Source organism: Mastomys coucha, unplaced genomic scaffold (genome assembly GCF_008632895.1).
Source record: "Mastomys coucha isolate ucsf_1 unplaced genomic scaffold, UCSF_Mcou_1 pScaffold14, whole genome shotgun sequence".
Classification (NCBI taxonomy): domain Eukaryota; kingdom Metazoa; phylum Chordata; class Mammalia; order Rodentia; family Muridae; genus Mastomys; species Mastomys coucha.
In genome coordinates, this window is record NW_022196896.1 from 110196409 (window position 1) to 110214307 (window position 17899).

The 17899-nt window shown below is 36.3% G+C and overlaps 1 protein-coding gene across 24 annotated transcripts in view; it reads right to left on the minus strand.

The window, feature by feature from the left end:
• Window positions 1-17899, minus strand: part of Trip12 (thyroid hormone receptor interactor 12) — a 130682-nt gene that overhangs the window by 27488 nt on the left and 85295 nt on the right. For 15 of the 24 annotated variants that reach the window (XM_031368223.1, XM_031368220.1, XM_031368218.1 and 12 more), the window contains 16 exons: window positions 16542-16577; window positions 16363-16458; window positions 15683-15775; window positions 15344-15505; window positions 14430-14498; window positions 14173-14338; window positions 13111-13228; window positions 12864-13023; window positions 11110-11263; window positions 9850-10078; window positions 9484-9602; window positions 6040-6247; window positions 3368-3468; window positions 3029-3203; window positions 2042-2183; window positions 856-1047 (listed from right to left, as the gene is read on the minus strand). In XM_031368223.1, coding sequence (XP_031224083.1) covers window positions 856-1047; window positions 2042-2183; window positions 3029-3203; window positions 3368-3468; window positions 6040-6247; window positions 9484-9602; window positions 9850-10078; window positions 11110-11263; window positions 12864-13023; window positions 13111-13228; window positions 14173-14338; window positions 14430-14498; window positions 15344-15505; window positions 15683-15775; window positions 16363-16458; window positions 16542-16577 — 2220 coding nt within the window. The remainder of the gene's footprint in view (window positions 1-855; window positions 1048-2041; window positions 2184-3028; window positions 3204-3367; window positions 3469-6039; window positions 6248-9483; window positions 9603-9849; window positions 10079-11109; window positions 11264-12863; window positions 13024-13110; window positions 13229-14172; window positions 14339-14429; window positions 14499-15343; window positions 15506-15682; window positions 15776-16362; window positions 16459-16541; window positions 16578-17899) is intronic. The other 9 variants (XM_031368224.1, XM_031368213.1, XM_031368225.1 and 6 more) reach the window with 3 other exon arrangements.

Genomic DNA, 17899 nt, shown 5'->3' on the forward strand with positions numbered 1-17899 from the left:
ACCCATAATATCCAACATAGACTCAAATAAATACCGTTTCTGCCTTTAGGTAGCCACACAAGTTAAGCTCATATAAAAAGTGTTCAAAAATATCAATGAACTACTAAAAAAAAAGGGCAAAGTTAAGTATTTTGCTAATAAGCACATTACACCAACAATGCAGAAAACTTCCTGCCTTACGTCTTCTCTAAAACAGCTACAGTTACAACAGGAGGGCTAACAAACAGTACTCAAGAGTAGTTAATCTCTTCTTCTGACACACTAGGGACCAAAGGGCAAAGAAAAGAGGAGCTAGCTATAGACCTGACCCTGTAATCTAAATTATAGAGATGATCACTAAGCACAGTAATACTTTATCTGCCTATCATACCATCAACAAATATTGACAAATGAAACTACTATAAATGCTTGTCTTGCAATGTGAGAAAAATAGATAACAAAGTTGATGTGGGCTTCAGGACTCTAGAAATGTGAAGGGGTGGATTTCTATTTTGTATTTTAGACAGGGTCCCTACCTAGTGATCTAAAACTCGCTGTTTATCTGGATCATCTTGCCTTGCCCTTCAAGGGCTGGGATTTAATCATGGGCTTCATTTTACTACTGTACCCTGACACATAAAAGTTTTTGGAAGAGGCAGGAACAGTACACTCCTATCTTTACCCCCAGCACCTGAGACTCAGAGGCAAGAACATCTCTGTGAATTGCAACCAAGCCTCATCTACATAGTAAGACTTTGTCAATAAATGTCAAAGGAATTTAACTGAATAAGCAATACACGGTATACTTCTATTGGGACACAAATACACCCACTTGCTAGCTCTGACTCGTAATACCCATGACAATTATTAACTTACTGGAGAAGAAAAAAATACATGAAGGAAACGCTTTAACCGGATCTCTCTGCTGACAGCATCCTTTTCACTCTTAGATGTCAAATACAGCAACAGTTGTTTCACAAACCCACTATGTTGGATTTCAAATGACGAAACATCTGACTCTGAGACAATGCTACGGATTTCTACAAGGCACTCAGCTCCACCATCCACCTAAAAGAGTGTAAAGGAAGATTCTATAATGATGTAAACAGTACAATTTATATTTCCCAAAAAGAAAATCTTTTCAATACCTTAAAAACAAAACAAAACAACAAAATCCACTAGCCAGCTATGAGCCCTCTGAGCTACAATACCAACCTGCCAGGCAAGATGTGCCCACTGGTACAATAGTGGCTCAGGCACTATTAGGTTAATTCTCTGCTTAGATCTGAAGCCCACTCCACAAGGGGGAACTCATTCCTGATAGTATAAACCTGACTAAAAAGCCAATGGAGTTAAAAAGGCCCTAGGAAGAAACCTACTACCATTTTGTTAAATAGTATCAAAATATCTCCTAAATAATTATGCCATTAACTGGAAGGGTCACTACGTTAAGCGAAATATGACATGCTACCATTACTATAAATAATATATTTAAAAACAAAAACACAAAAGTAGAACAGTTGCTACTTAAGAACCAGGAGAGAGGGGAACAAGAGAGGGCAATGGGTAGAAAATTAGAATAAAATCAAAGAACAAAATACGCATGTATGAACATATTATACCAAAGGCCATGACGTTGTACAACTGATATTTTAGTAACTTTTTAAAACTAGAATAAGGCTCTTTTAGAAAGACAGATTAAAAATGATAATTCATGATGCAGTTTTAAGTTAATAAACAAAATGTCTATGAAATACCTTAGAAAACAAGAACAAAAACTACATTAAGTGTATGAAAAAATAAAAACCTAAAAACTAAAGAATCAGATGTAATAGCAAAAAGAGCCACGAGTCTTTCAAGACTATGAGTCTGCCGATGGAGGTGGTTATGAGTAGAAAGTGGGGCACAAAGAACATAAAGAAATGGCAAGGTTTCCAGTATATACTGCAGAAAATGTAAATCATGGCAATGGACAAGAGTCGAGAGAAATTAGTTGTAGAAAGCAAAGTTTGCACAAACACCACCCAACTGGTGTCCCAGCAATGTACTGGACAGACAGTACCTGGAGGTTGAGTTGTTCAGTTGCAGCACAAAGTCTCTGAAGGACATTCAGGGCAGGGTTGCTTCCATCCATATTCTCAGAACTAAAATAACGCTCAACAAATTTATGTGCCTGATCCTTAATCCAGCCTTTAATTTTTTCTCTACAAGAAGGAAAAATGATATATTAATATCTCTGGAGAGGTACACTGAAGTCAGATTAGAACTGTAAAATATTTCAGAAGGTTAAGGTGCTGAGTTTAATGCCCAAACTTCTGCAAGTTGTTTTGTGACCTCCACAAGTATTTAATACATACACATATTGAAGAAATATTACAGATCATGCCCAAATATAAATTTACCTAATAAACGGCTAAAGGACAAATATATCTAATACTGTTCATCACAGTTCCCTAAAGAAATGAGGAAAAAATGAGGTATAACAGCAGCATGTGACCTAATTGTCTATAAACTTTTTTAAAAATACAATTGCCTAATCATTTCGAGTTCAGAGACTTAGCAGCCAATTCAAATGAAAATTTATCTTAGAAATAAAATGCCACTGGAAAAATGTCTTATTTATAGAGGAATTGGTTTATACAGGTACTCTTTATATCCAGTGCATTCCTATGACCCACTGATAAGCATTTCCATACAACCCACTCATAAGAAATTAGTATCTGACAGGGATCCAAGTACTTTTTCACAAAGCAGCTACACTCTCTCAGCTACAAATCTTCAAATTACAAAGTATGCAAGCACACACAATTCAGGAAGTCTACGAATAACAAAACTAAGCAGAGTTGTCAACTGGTTGTATTATTGCTATGCTATAGTTTTTATATGTAACAGGGTTGAACACATAGGCAAATGTATACATTCTCATAAGAATGTGACTTATCGTTTGGGTTGAGAGTGGAATAAACTAAGTCCCTAGCATGGGATGAACGTGCTCAATACAGTCAATCATGCTAAGACCTTTCATCCCAAACCCCAGCACACACTTTACCTATTATTGGATATGGTGTCTTTTGAGGCTGCCCTGGCAAGACCACTAACTCCTGCAGTCCGCGCTGGTTCGATGTTGTTGCTGTTGGACTGTGCGCTTAGCCTTCCCCATGTTTTTGGATTCAAGCTGGCCAGGAAGGAGGATTTAGGTGACTGAGTAGTGGTGGGGCTTTTAGCTATGAAGAGAAGTAAACTCAAATCACTTCCTCAAAAGTGAAAAAAAAAAAAGCAACAAAAACTTCAATCTCAATATAGAAACTGAATTAAGAACAGCAGCTCATGAGGAACGTTATTCCACACCTTCTCCCCTGTCTCCCAAGCATCTCACCAGAGGTCTCACCTTGATTGTCTACTTTGTCATCATCTCTTGGGGGGGAATATTTTGGCCTTCTTGGCCCTCGTTTTGGCAGTCGTTTTCTCTTGAGAACATCACTTAATCGACTGGTGAATGGAAAAACAATGATGAAGTTAGTTAATTACCACTCAAGAACTCAGCTACAATTAGACATTTAACAATTTTCACTGACTGAATTAATATGGACTCTGTGGACAGTCATATGCTATAGGGAGTATAGAGACAGCAAATTAATTACTAACTACTAAAATCAAAAACTAAAGGCCTAGTTTTCTTCATATCAAAATTTATAAAATATAATGCATTGAACAAAAATACAAAGACCAACCTATTTAAAAATATAAAATATGAGTATTATATTACTCCCATAATCTAACAGGCAACAAAATACACTTGGTATTTAATGTTCATACTATAAAAATATTCTAATTCCTTACAGTATAATAGCCAAAACAACCTAAGGCAATATCATGATAAATACATCCATAACAACTCCCATAACTGTTTTTTACAGATCCTAATCTGTTAAGTGATAATCTATTTGGAACAAAAACCGCATATTCATTGAATTGTCTACACATCTCTTTTTCTGCATTTGTTTAATTGTTGAGATAGTCTCCAAATTACCTCAGGTTGGACCTCCAATATATTGATTCTCCTGCCTCATTCTCCTTAGTTCTGAGAGAAAGGAGGGCTTTACTTAATCTGTCCACAGGCCTTATTCTAAACAATACTACAATGCTAAGAGCTGCTGCTCTTAACAACATTAGAAATATTTCTGAAATTAATAACAGAGATACAAAAGACAGGCAAATATTCTAGGGAACAGCAACATGGCTCAATGGGTAAAGGAACTTGCCATCAAGCCAGACAACCTAAATTAGATCTTAAGGACCCACCTAATAAAAGGGGTGAACCAATTAGTGCAAATTGTCTGGCTTCCACACTGGGACCAGAGAACATAACAAATGTGATTACTAAAATAAAATAAAATTAACAAAATTGTTCTAGTTCAGTTGATCTATGGCTCAAATAACATTAAAATAATTCAAATAAAAATTTTAATCGGGAAAAGACTCAACAGAATCTGGTAATTCTATGAAATAAGTTTTATGTATTCAAAACTGTAAGCAAGAAAAATAGACTTTCAGGAAAGAAATACTCTACAAGTTATAAATGAAAATAATTTCACTTGGAAGGCTCAAAGAGATCATTTTAACAGTTAAAGGTATTTGTTTTCTCTTCCATGAATTAGGGTTTATTGAAAGCACCCACATGGAGGCTCATAATCTTAATTCTAGGACATCTGATGCTTACTTCTAGCCTTTGAAGACACCTGCACATTTACAGTGTGTACATATATACACACACACACACACACACACACACACACACACACACACACACCCAAAACACCAAAACAATCTTTGAAACAATACTTGGGGGAGAGGAGTGGCCGGAAGGACTGAATTAGCAACCAGCCCAAGCCAGATTTTTTAAGATAGGGTTTTCTTTGTATACCCTTGGTGTCCTGGATCTGTAGAACAGGCTGGCCTAAGAACTCAAGAGATCTACCTGCCTCTGCCTCCCAAGTACTGGGATTAACGTTCTGAGTGACCACCACCCAGCCCAGAGTAGTCTTTTGGCTAAACTGAAGTATGTAGCTACCACCTCAAACACCCAACTCCAGCAATCTAGCCAGCTGTTCAGACAATAGTTCTTTGAGGTATACTGATTTAATTTTAGGATCCCAGTAATAATGTTTTATCAAGATATATTTCATAAGAGCTAGAAAGTGAACTCAACAGTTAAGAACATTAGCTTTGGCTCCTAGCAACCACTTGAGTTCAATTCCCAGTACCTATATGGTAGCTCACAACCACTTTATAACTTCAGTCCCAGGAGCCAAGCCTCTTTTGGCCTGCCATGAACATGAGGCAGAACAATACATGCAGGCAAAAACACCGTTATTAATATGATAAAAATAAAAGTTAAAAAAAAAAATTCATGATGTACTTTGCAGCAAAAGAAAAACATTCTGATAACTACCCTGGGTAGTTATCAGAAATGAATGTGGACTATCACATATAATTCATTTGTCAACATTCCAGTTTCTAAAAATAAAAGACATATAAAAGCACTTGTGTGATCTTCTAACAAAGTGACAATTAAAAAAAAAATTTAGAGTTTCGAAACAGTAAATAGAACAGCAGAACAGGCATAAATGACTTTTTGTCTTACCTTTAGGAAGCAGCCATATGTTTTTGGTAACTAAGACTAAATGGCAAGTTCTTTCCTATAGTCTCTAATTTTCTTTTCTGACTACATCAATATCTTGGAATCACAAAAGCATATATACGACAGTACAAAGTAAATGCAAAACTATGAAACAGGCTAGATACTACATCTGTGATGTGTATAAACAAACCTAATGTGTGTGTACCTCACTACCCAGAGTAAATGATGTGTATGAATTTCATGTACCTACAAAATGGAGCCAGTAGTTTTTTTAAAGTTATTTTCTTTCTAAAGAACACAAGGGCCAAGTAAATAATTCAGTGCTAGAGTAATAGTATTTTATGATAATGTAGATTCAGTCACCACCACCAAATGAAAAAAAGGAAACAGAAAAATCCACTTCCAGATACAAAACTCACCCTTGAGGGCTCAGATCCAAAGAATCATCTCTGCTATGCTGCAAGCTAGGTGACCCTAGATCAGCAGAGGCATTGGTTGCTGCCGTGGCACTCCCACTGCTGGCTGGTGTTGTAGTCCCCAGGGATCCTGACCCATTTGTACATGCCTTTGGGGGACTTGTCAACAAAGACTCTGATTCTGCTAAATGTTTTACTTGATGCATCACACCTTCAAGGCAATAGGGACAAAAAAAAAGTCAGTTTAATCAGGAGAAAAGAACAACACCCACCACTACATTCCTAAATGTTAATCCTGGTAAACTGGAAATAAAGACGGGAGGGAGGAAGCTGGAGAGAGAAGCAGGAAGTAGAGAAAAAGCCAAAGTTTCATCTTGACTCAGATCAGGAAAAATAAAATTAACATATTTTTATTGCCGGGGCGGTGGTGGCGCACCCTTTAATCCCATGACTTGGAAGGCAGAGGCAGGTGGATTTCTAAGTTCAGAGGCCAGCCTGGTCTACAGAGTGAGTTCCAGGGCAGCCAAGGCTACACAAAAAAACTGTACCCCCCACCCCACCCCCCCACACCCAAAATAATCACGAACAAAAAAAACCAACAACAAAAAATATTTTTATTGAATGCCTTCTAGTCTTCCAACCGAACTCATATGAAACTGCTACAGTAGAAAGTAGAAAAGTAGAAAAGTAGAAAGTAGAAAAGTCAATCAGCTTTAAATAGAGGACTAGTATCCAGAAAGGGCTATTGGTGATGATCCATCATCCATTGTCAGAATAAGGACAACTAAAATATAATATGTGAGAAGGGAAAGGGTTCCTATAAGTCTATCTCTCTGTGTCTGTCTGCCTCTCTCTCAGACATCCAAGAAAATGTGTGTTAAATACATGAAAAATCTGTAAATGAAATTTACATATGGATGTAGAAACATTTTTGGGGAGTAAAGTCCCAATCTTTCATTAGATTTTTTGTTGTTGTTTTGGTTTTTGAGTGTTTTGAAGGATCTATGCAGGTCCACCTTCCTAGAATTTTCCATGTAGATAAGGCTGGCCTCAAACTCAGAGATTTACCTACCTCAGCTTTCCAAGTGCTGTTAGAGTCTCTTACTGGGATTGGAACCTGATTTAAACTTCAGATACTTGGTTAAAAACTACATTTGATGCAAAAGACATGCTAGGTACTAAGGACACAGTAACAGACAAGGTAAATTGAATGACTCAAATGATACGTTTTCCTGAGTATTCCAGTAAGTAATGAGCTCACTAAACAAAGAAATACAGGAAGCTAGAGCACACTACAGGAAAACTAAGCTCAAATGGAAGGAAAACAAGATGTACAGAGGAAGAAGTTAGCATTAAACTTTTTATGAGCACCATGACCTAGCTGTGAGAAGCCAAAGCCCATTATGTATATGCTACAGATATACGCTGAGGGTAATAGAACCTGATGAAATAGCAGATTTTCTAATTTTAACAGAATTTACTTGGCATGGGACAGAGATCAAAGTGGGCAAGTGGATCTCCTTTACCTCTAAACCAAAACAAACCAAAAAGATTAAAAGAAACCAAAGCAAAACAAAAAATTGGATAAAACTAAAAGCATAAATATGACAAAAGAGAATCTGAGAGTGAAGACAAAAATATGTGACTAAATATTTCATGAATTTAGAAAGTAAGTGTATGTCACCTGAACACCTGCCTGACTTGTAATAGTCATCTCTGGGTAATGCAAAAAATATTATCTTTTTATTTGAACAAAGATAATTTTATTTAGTTACTTAGAGATACTGTCTCACTAAGTAAATAGGCTGGAATTCAAGAGATCAGGGCTCCTTTGAGTACTTAAAGGAGAAAAAAAACCCTTCTGCTTTGTTTTCATTGTACTGGCCTATCTATCATAGTTTCAAACCAAGGAAAGATAAAAAACCCAATATATGAAAAAGTGACCAACTCTAGCAGATCATTGTTCGGCCATCCCTGGAAGCTTCCTCCTAGCCAGATGGCAACAAATAGAGAAACTCACAGCAAGACATTTTAGAAGGACTTAAAGACCTAAGAACACTCAGCCTGAATGGGTTGTCACCATCAAATCTCTCCAACCTCAGGGATAAGGGAATCAAGTGGAAAGTATGGAGGACACCAAGCAATCAATGTCCTCTAAATCAGTAAGATCAACACATACATAACTCAGAGACTGCAGCAGCAGGTCCAGTACAGACCTGTATAGGTCTGTATTAGATGGAGTCCTACAGTTGAAAAAAGTGGACATGCACCTCCATGCCTAACCCTAAAGCTATTTCCAATTGATAATCACTTGCAAATGAAAACTTAATATACTCCAAAGGAATGTCCCTGAGGAAACAAACTACTCCTAAGGGTAGGTTGAATCCCAGCACCAGATGGCCAACAGCAGTGAACTCAACCGCCCAGGTTCTTTGTCTTGATGTCATAGCAGGACTCTTCCATTTCCCCTCCCAATTCTCATTTTTTTTTTTTCCTGAGACAGGGTTTCTCTGTGTAGCTCTGGCTGTCCTGGAACTCACTCTGTAGACCAGGCTGGCCTTGAACTCAGAAATCCGTCTGCCTCTGCATCCCAAGTGCTGGGACTAAAGGCATGTGCTACCATCGCCTGGCCTGATTTTTTTTTATTATTATTACTATTTTATTTATATATTTTTTTTTCTCTTTTTATCCCACAGGTCCTTTGCAGAAATATTATGGCTTTCACTTTAGTGTTTTTACGGGATTACTAAGTGTATGAATGAGTGTCTACATGTTTCTTACGCCTTTTGTTTGGGCTCTTTCCTTCTGTTTGGTCTTCTGATGTGTTATAGTTTCACCTTAATATAATTATTTAAATATTAACCCTTAGAAGCCTGTTTATTTTCTATGAGAAATAGAAAGAAAGTGGATGCCAATGAAAGAGGAATAGGGGAGGAACTGGGAGGGAAAACCATAATCAGGATTTATTATGTAAGAGGAAAAAAAACCCCTATTTTCAATTAAAGGAAAAAATAATAAGGGCTGGAGAGATGGCACATTGGTAAAGAAAAAGTACTTGTTGCTCTTCAAGAGCACCTAAGCTCAGCTGCATTCAAATGAAATCCCACAACTACCTGTTAATCTAATACCAAAGGATCTAATGCTCTCTTATGTTGCCAGTCACATACATTTCCAATCCAAAGATATAACCTCAAACATTAGAATTGTTCTGATCTACTACCACGATGCACTGCGACCTTGAGTTTATGGGGGGGAAGGATCACTGAAAATGACTAACAGGCATCATTTACAGCAAATTGCAGTAACCCTGTACTTCCACAAAATACACACTCACTCTTAAACACCTCATGTGCACAGATAATGCTCTCCTTAGACACTGAACGTGTCACATGAGGTTCTATCTAGATTAACTATTCATCATTAACTTGTTATTAAAAATGGCATTACCTTCTCTCCTGAAGTAAACACTAAAAATATCAGGTAACTTTTGCATTAGGATTTCTGCCATCTGAAGAGCTCCAACTACTATCTTCAGGTCTTGGCTTGATAGCATGGAAGCAATGTGACTAAAAAAGAAAAGGATCTGTGTGTGAACTAAAGTTGAGTAATTATTTGATTATTATAATTTGAACTTACCAACGATAATTTTTATTAAATTCCAATTTTTAATAAAAATTGTTTAAAAAGACATTTAAAATTACTCAAAGCATTCTAAACAAACTTTACTTCATTTTTTCTGTACAAAGATTTAGAAATTCATTTTAAAAAAAACTTCAATTTAAATTCCTAAATTTACTATTTTCATGAACACACCTTGAAACAGCATGATTTTTCAGAACATCCTTGAGAAGTTCAGCATCAGCAAAATAAATTATCCTAAGAATTGCTCTAAGGCACTTATGTCTGACCGCAGGTCCTGCTGAGGAGCTATATACTTCATAGAGAACACCAAATAAGGTCTTAATGAAAGACTTAGCCAGTTCCGGATCTTCTTTCATTAGCTGTGCTCGAGCATCATCCTTCTTTAACTCTGAATATCCACCTGTTATTTAAAAAAATGTACAGTCCTGAAGTGACCAGTACTATAGAAGCACAGTAGATAAAACAAAGTATTCAGCTTATCAACTATTTGAAATGCTATGTGTACTGGCTGGTTTTGTGTGTCAACTTGACACAGGCTGGAGTTATCACAGAGAAGGGAGCTTCAGTTGGGGAAGTGCCTCCATGAGATACAGCTGTGGGGCATTTTCTCAATTAGTGATCAAGGGGGTAGGGCCCCTTGTGGGTGGTGCCATCCCTGGGCTGGAAGTCTTGGGTTCTATAAGAGAGCAGGCTGAGCAAGCAAGAGAAGCAAGCCAGTTAGGAACATCACTCCATGGCCTCTGCATCAGCTCCTGCTTCCTGACCTGCTTGAGTTCCAGTCCTGACTTCCTTTGGTGATAAACAGCCATGTGGAAGTAAGCTAAATAACCCTTTCCTCCCCAACTTGCTTCTTGGTCATGATGTTTGTGCAGGAATAGAAAACCTGACTAAGACATATGCAAATTTTTTTCATTATAGAACAAACATTATTCAACTAGAGCATGCGAGGATAGTATTAGGAGACTTCTGACCATGAAAACATCACTGTACTAACTACATGCCACTTCCTTGTCTTAAAACAGTCTAAGAAATACTAGGGAAGCTTCAATATTAACCCACTAAAATCAGGTTAAAAAAATACAGAGTGCAAAAAAATATACTAAATTTTTTGCAAGAATATAATGAAAATTATGGAAAAAGGAGTGGCCAACTCTGTTTACCTTTGGTTTTTCACATTGCATAACATGAACGCTTTGAGTGTCCAATTGTGTTACATAGTATACAGCCACCAACATTTCCTACCTAGTCCTTTTCTGGTAAGGTGCAATGAACACCTGCATAAGTTCTAACTGGCATTCCAAGAGTCTCTTCAAGTTATCCTCTGTGCATGTTGTGGAACATGTGTGCCCACACACTCATCTCATATTCAAAATCTATATAAAATAAATAATTCACAATAGTACAGCTCCATTTAAATCAAAGGATACTTACTAGTGTTAGTATTGGCTAAGGGGTTAGGTTTTCTCTGAATGGCACGTGCTGTTCCCGTGTCCTCATTGATTTGCTGCATAGAATTAAAATCAATAGTATAAACTCGTCCCAGAGTGGACAAGCTTATCTCATCCTCACCGACCTGATGGGCTGCCTGAGAGCAAAGAGAGAGAAGTCTTGAATATAAACATGTAGAAATCTATTACCCAATTACAGCAGGGATACATGCTACTTTATAAATGTATTTTATGAGGCTGGTAAACTGACAGAATGTGGAAAGTTTATTACAGATGATGACAAAATTCATTTTAACAAATTATTTTAAGTTAAGCCAAACCATAGGTTCTATAAGATATCAGTGATACAAACGTCCAGATAAATATAGAATACAGCATAACTGTCATGAAGATACCATTTGCATTTAGAAATATATTGTAAAAGAAATTTTACATACATACTTAGAACTCCAATTGTTGTACAACACTTTTTACCTGATAAACTTCTAGTAACCTACTAAACTTAAGCCAAACACCTTGTAGAATTGTCCTTAGGTAACAAAGACAAACTCACATTTACACATTGTTCTAAGCCTGTAAGACACACAACTAAAACTAAGATCTAAGATTAATAGTCACAACGCAAGCCTTACACAGGAAAGACTATTATTTAAATTTAGACATCCTAAAGAAGCTATAAAATGCTACATGTTGATTGCACACCTGGAATCTCAGCACTCAGGAAGTTAAGTCAGTTTTCCAGGTTCAAAAACAGCTTAAGCTATATAATAACCTATCACTTTAAAAACAATTCAACCTAAGCTGAGACTCCTAGACAGAATGGTATACCTATCTGGAAATAAAGAGTATACTAATAGTAAAGATGACATTATTATCAGGAGAATGCTAAAAAGAAAACACTTAAGGTTAGAAACTAAGAACACTAGGAGTTGTGGCACACCAACCAGTCAACAATTAACACTCAAAAAGCAAGATGGTTCTGAATTTTTATTTCCTTTAGCAAAAACTTTTAGAAACGAGAACACATCTTTAAAATGCTACTCTACAAGAGGGATGGAGATGGTTGCAATTTAAAACGGATATTAAATTTTAAAAAAATTCTGTGAATGTACTGACACTTCTAGCAGAAAATGAATGGCCTCTCGAAGTACTGAATCACTTTTCTAACACCTTCGTCATCTGAGAAATTTTAATATTATTCCCGTGAATACAAAATCAGAAATCACATATAAACTGTCATTAACATTTTGGTATATTCATTTTCTTTTCTCTTATACCAAGTAACCAAAAATTTCATCTTTTAAACATTGCTTCCATTTATGCTATTACACTACTGCAGAATTATATACTAATCTAACACAATTTTCATATTCACTTTGTTTTCACTTTTTTCCTGATTAGGTATAAAAAGAACACACTGGGAGATTTCTTCTGGGTTGAAATAGTAGACCTGCACAGTCTAACCCTCCAATGTTTCCTTTTGGAAACAAAACTATGGGACAAAGAACTGAGATTACTTGCTCCAAGCCAAGCAGGTAGTTAGCAGCAGAAGCAGGACTAGAACATCATGTTTTCTGACCTCAACAGAATGAGGACCTTCTTTCTCAGGAGACAAAATGAGAGAATCTTGAGTTAATTCAAAACTGAGCACACTTAAGCACACACAACCACCTCCCCGCCATCCCTGCACCCACTCTCCACAAAAATAGATCTATTTAAACGGTACGATGAAACTACTACCTCAATGATCCGGCTGTCGATCCTGTTATAGGGATGCCAGAGGCCTCGGTCATCCCGCCACTGCCATATTGCACCATCTGTGTTCTGCGCATTTCCCTTTTTCAACATGGTATCAACTGCAAAGATGCCTTCTTTTGGTAAACATGGCATAAGTTCACTGAAAGTAAAAAGTACAATTATTTAAGTCACTTTCTGTACCACCTGGAATTGTTAACATTTTCAAGGAAAATCAACCCATTTTTACCAAATCAAAGACGTCAGTTCATACAGTTCTTGAGGGCTTCGTGGGACAAGATCAATCTGCTCTTGACAACTTCCATTGGAGGCACCACATAGGAGGAAGTGAAGTGTTTCTGCAATGTCTATAAAGCCAACATCAGCAAAACATAAGCCTATTAAACTAAGTGTACTCAACTTACAAGGCAATTATTCACTAGAGCAGGGCAAAAGTAACGTTATACAAAGAACAAACCATGAAAATAAAAAATTAAAAATTAAAAATTTAAATTAAAAATTTGTGTAAACTTTAACCACTATCTCTATGGACTTCCATCCTGAATAAAAACCCTATCTCTTACCCATAATTTCACCATATTCAGAATCTCTAGTTACTTTGAGAATCACAATAGTTTGTACCAAGAGAATGCCATTCAAATATATTTACTATTTCCATTTAAATATACTGAAATCACATGGCCTTAATATAAGGTAAACAAACACCCAAGCTCACATTTCCTATCTTATGCCATACTTAGACGTCAACTCAATACAAGCATTAAATATTCTCCCTATTAACTTTCCGTTTACAGAAGGTTAGTCTCTGGAGAATTTAGCATGAAAACCACTCAGATACAGAAATTTAGTCACTATAATGGCTAAGACCAAAGGACAAAGGAGGAGCCTCTGGAGGCCTTGGCTGACTCACTCAAACTGACAAAAGGATTCATTAGACTTTGGTTCTTCAGGAAAACAGGAGATGAAGCTAAAGTGGTCGTCTAAGGCCCACAAGAATTTGAAAATGTGCTGCCCCCACTATACATCAAGAGGGACCACCAGGCAGAAGACCAAGGAGTCCTTTCAAAATGACCCTGGACTCCCTGAAACTTAGGAAGCCTTGAAGAGTCTCACACCCTCTTCTGGGTACCAAAGCAGAGACGGCGGGCGTGTCACAGGATTTGTGACTCCGTGCCACAGGCTCTTTTTATTAATGTATTTTAACTTCCTTGTAGGAGTAGGGTGCTGCTTGGTTTTATGTCTATACATGGTAAATAAATAAAAGCTTGCATTCATAGAAAAAACTACTTACTTTGTTTCATAAGTTGAACAGCTAATGTTGGACAGTTGGAACACATCAGAGAAAACATGCGAACCACCATAATAAACATCCCAGAACTTAAAATCGGTGGAGTCACTACCAACAATTGTTGAACATTTGTAAGTAGATCTTTGGAAGCAACCTGTTGCAGTAAGTTCTTCATGAATGCAAAGAAGACAAATTATTATGCTATGGCTTAGCAATTCAACACTATGAAAAATATATTACCAAAGATAATAGAGACTCACCTCCTCATGTTGAAAGTTGTCCACTAAACGTGCAAAACAAAGGCAAGTGCTTTCTACTGACTTTTTGTCCTAATTATCACAAAGAAATATAAGCAAGTTCATTAATTTAAAATGTTAGCACCTTCAGTCACTTAGTTCTTACTTTGACACTAAATTTCCATAACCTCATTAGTAGATATGAGCTTTGAAATGGAAAACCCAGAAGTCCAGCCTAGCTTAGTTTAAAAAGAAATAAGAAACTAGTACATCTATTACTACCACTACAGAGTATAGGGGACAAATGTGAACCTTGTGTACATCTTGTTTTCACAAGGTTTAAAATACTTTACAAAAACAATTTTAAAGGAGATTCCTTAGAAGGCATCTCTAGTCATAACAGCGCTAACAAACAAAACAAACAAAAACAAAAAACAAAAAAATAGAAAACAAACACCTGCTTCTCTCTTACAGACATAGCAGTCACTCTCCTCTATTCAAATCTTTTATGAATCCTGCTGTTCAAACTACATAACTGATGTTTTCTCCTTTACATACCTACTGGCTCTCCTCCAACCCCAGTAAAGATGAAATCTATACATTTCTATTTCTAGATATTCTCTCTCTTGTAGTCTTAGCCTAAGCCCTTTGTTTCAAAGGACTTCTTCTAGAGCAATATTTCTAAAAGTAAATTCTGATCTCACAAAGGAACATCTTAATTAGTGCAATAATGAAGTCATTGGTTTAATATCAATAGATGGGTACTAAATGTATAAATTACAATCCATTTGGGTTGATATGCCAAAATCCTATGAAAGTGACATAATTATATGTGACTGGACAACACATTTCAACAGAAACATAGGTTATACACATCCAATTAGAAGAATTCAAATTTTGAAATTTTCATGAACATGCAAAACAGATTCATATTTTACCTGATGAGTTAGCCTTTGGGTAAGCAATGGTAGAGAATCTGCCACAAAATGAAATTCATCTGGTGTGATACTCTGGCAGCAATTCGCTGCAATTGCTAGTGCATTTCTTTGGGCATTTATGCTGAAGAATTCTAGATATAACAAGCAGTCTGCCAAACCACCCTGAAATATAGAGAACTGTTGAAGCGAAGAAAAACATATCCTTTATAAAAAACAACTATTATAATGTCTAGCACAGTACTTTAGGGCAGCATGTGCACCTTACTGATGCTACAGTCAAGAAACTAGCACAATATAGTTCAACAACAAATGAAACAAAACTTTAGCAATAACACTTACCGCCTGTAAGATGGCTTTACTGTGTCGCCGTGACAACATCTCCAAGGCAGTCAAGGCCTGCTCTGCCACATCAATACACTGAATAACTTGCAGCTAGGAACATTAAAGTAGGTATCAAATTATTTACAGTACTTTATTTATATGAACACTGTATTTCCTCTACTTGTAGCCACTTACATAACCTCCAACATGCAATCAACCAAACTAGAAAACAGCCACCCTTGAGCAAACACTCTAAAGCATAGCTGACAGTTTCCTCCTAACAGCCTCCTCAGTTCCAGGATCTGAAAATTATATTGCCATAGAAGATTTATGTAATTATTTTTTTAAACCAGTCTTAAAAATTTAATGTGTATTTCATCAGAATAATTACATTTAATCCGATGAACAATGCAAGTATCACATTGCTCTCTGGTGTTATTATGTTAAATGCTACCATTAAAAAAATCATAAAACTGGGCTTATTTTATAATTTATAAGTTTTCACTTTTTTATTATATATACATATACATTATAACTTACAATTTTCTTTTTAGATTTTTTTAAACCTATGTTAAATTGTTTAACTGGTTAAATTTTGTTAAACACTGGTTAAACACACAGACTTCAATTACATCATAGATTCGAATTCCAAACTTGACTCATGTACTTATGAACAGGCTGGGCCAAAGCTTAACTACCTTTTCTAAGAAAACAGGGATAGCATCAACTACAACAGCAGATGACCGAGGGAGCGCTTCCATCATGTATGTTAAGGCTCGGCAAGCATGATTCATCTAGAAAACAAGATGAGTTTGTATTCAATAAACACTCAAAATAAAATTTAGGCAGCCCTTTAAAAAATACATCATGTACTTACAATGTCAAAATTATGTTCCATCTGCAGTAATGTTATCTGTTAAAAACACAACAAAGTATTAGGAAAGTTCGTGAAATATTCCTTCGTGAATGAAATGGAAAGAGTTGTTTCTTGCACCATAGAAAATTAACAGCAAAACACACACCAGAAACCATTTTGCTTATGATGTCATTCATTACGTGCTGTAACAATAGTTGACAATTTTGCTATAAGGCACCTCAACGACATAACCCAATCATTTCTGTTGCTTACAACCAACCATTTTAATAGTTCTAACATCTTTCAAAAAGCCCAATAACATCACTGAGGACTGACCAACTGACCACATAAATTACATGCATGTCCACAAGAAATATGTACAATTGTAGAAAAATGTAATTTGATAATAGGATTGATCGCATAAGAGACTATAACTAATAAATGACAAATTAGTGCAATTATTTCACAGGTAAAATATGGGATTGCAGCTTTTTTTGTCAAGGAAAAAATACAAAACAGGAAATTTTTAAATGCTCTGTATTTCCGATATCAAATACCCTTCAAATTAAATGTTGATAACAAAAGACAGCATATTCTAATGTAATACCAAATTAATGCATGTATTGCAAGTAAATAAATATAATACAAGCAATGACAATTTATGTACATTTACCCTCTAAACTGGTCGCTTAGAAAACATACGGCTTTCATGCTAACAAAAGAAAAAGTTTCCTAAATGAAAGATGGATTACTAACCGGTAGCGGCGCTGTTAATCCTAGCACTTGACAGGCAGAGGCAGGCAGAGCCCTGTGAATGTGAGGTCAGCCTGGACTACATAGTAAGTTCCAGGATAAAAAGAGCTACACAGAAAGACCCATTATAGAAAACAAATAAAAAAGATGGAAATAATCAGCTGTTAACACATTCCCTTATACCAAAATGTATGACCATAAATGCAAATGTCAATTCTTAAATTTCATTTCTGTTGCTATGATAAAATCCAACCACCCTCTCCCAAAAGCAATGTAAAGGATAAAAGGGTACATTTTAGGAAACAAGTACAGGATAAAATACATCATTTCTGGAAAATAGGGACTTAAAGCAGATAAACAAATCAAAAATGAAAACAGAAAGAAGTTAATGTGTTTATATATTCTTGCTTCTGTTTGGTACCATCTCTGTACTTTCAGACCAGGATCTCCTCTGCCTAGGGGATCATGGAGCCCACAATGGCTTGGTCTTGCCAAAGATTAATCAAGGCAACCTCAGACATGCCCCCAGGCCAAGGTCCTCAAAGATCCCTCTAGGCTCTTTTCTCAAATGCTAAGCTAGTAAAAAGGCAAAAAAACTGAACAGTTGCCAAAGCCAAACCATTCAA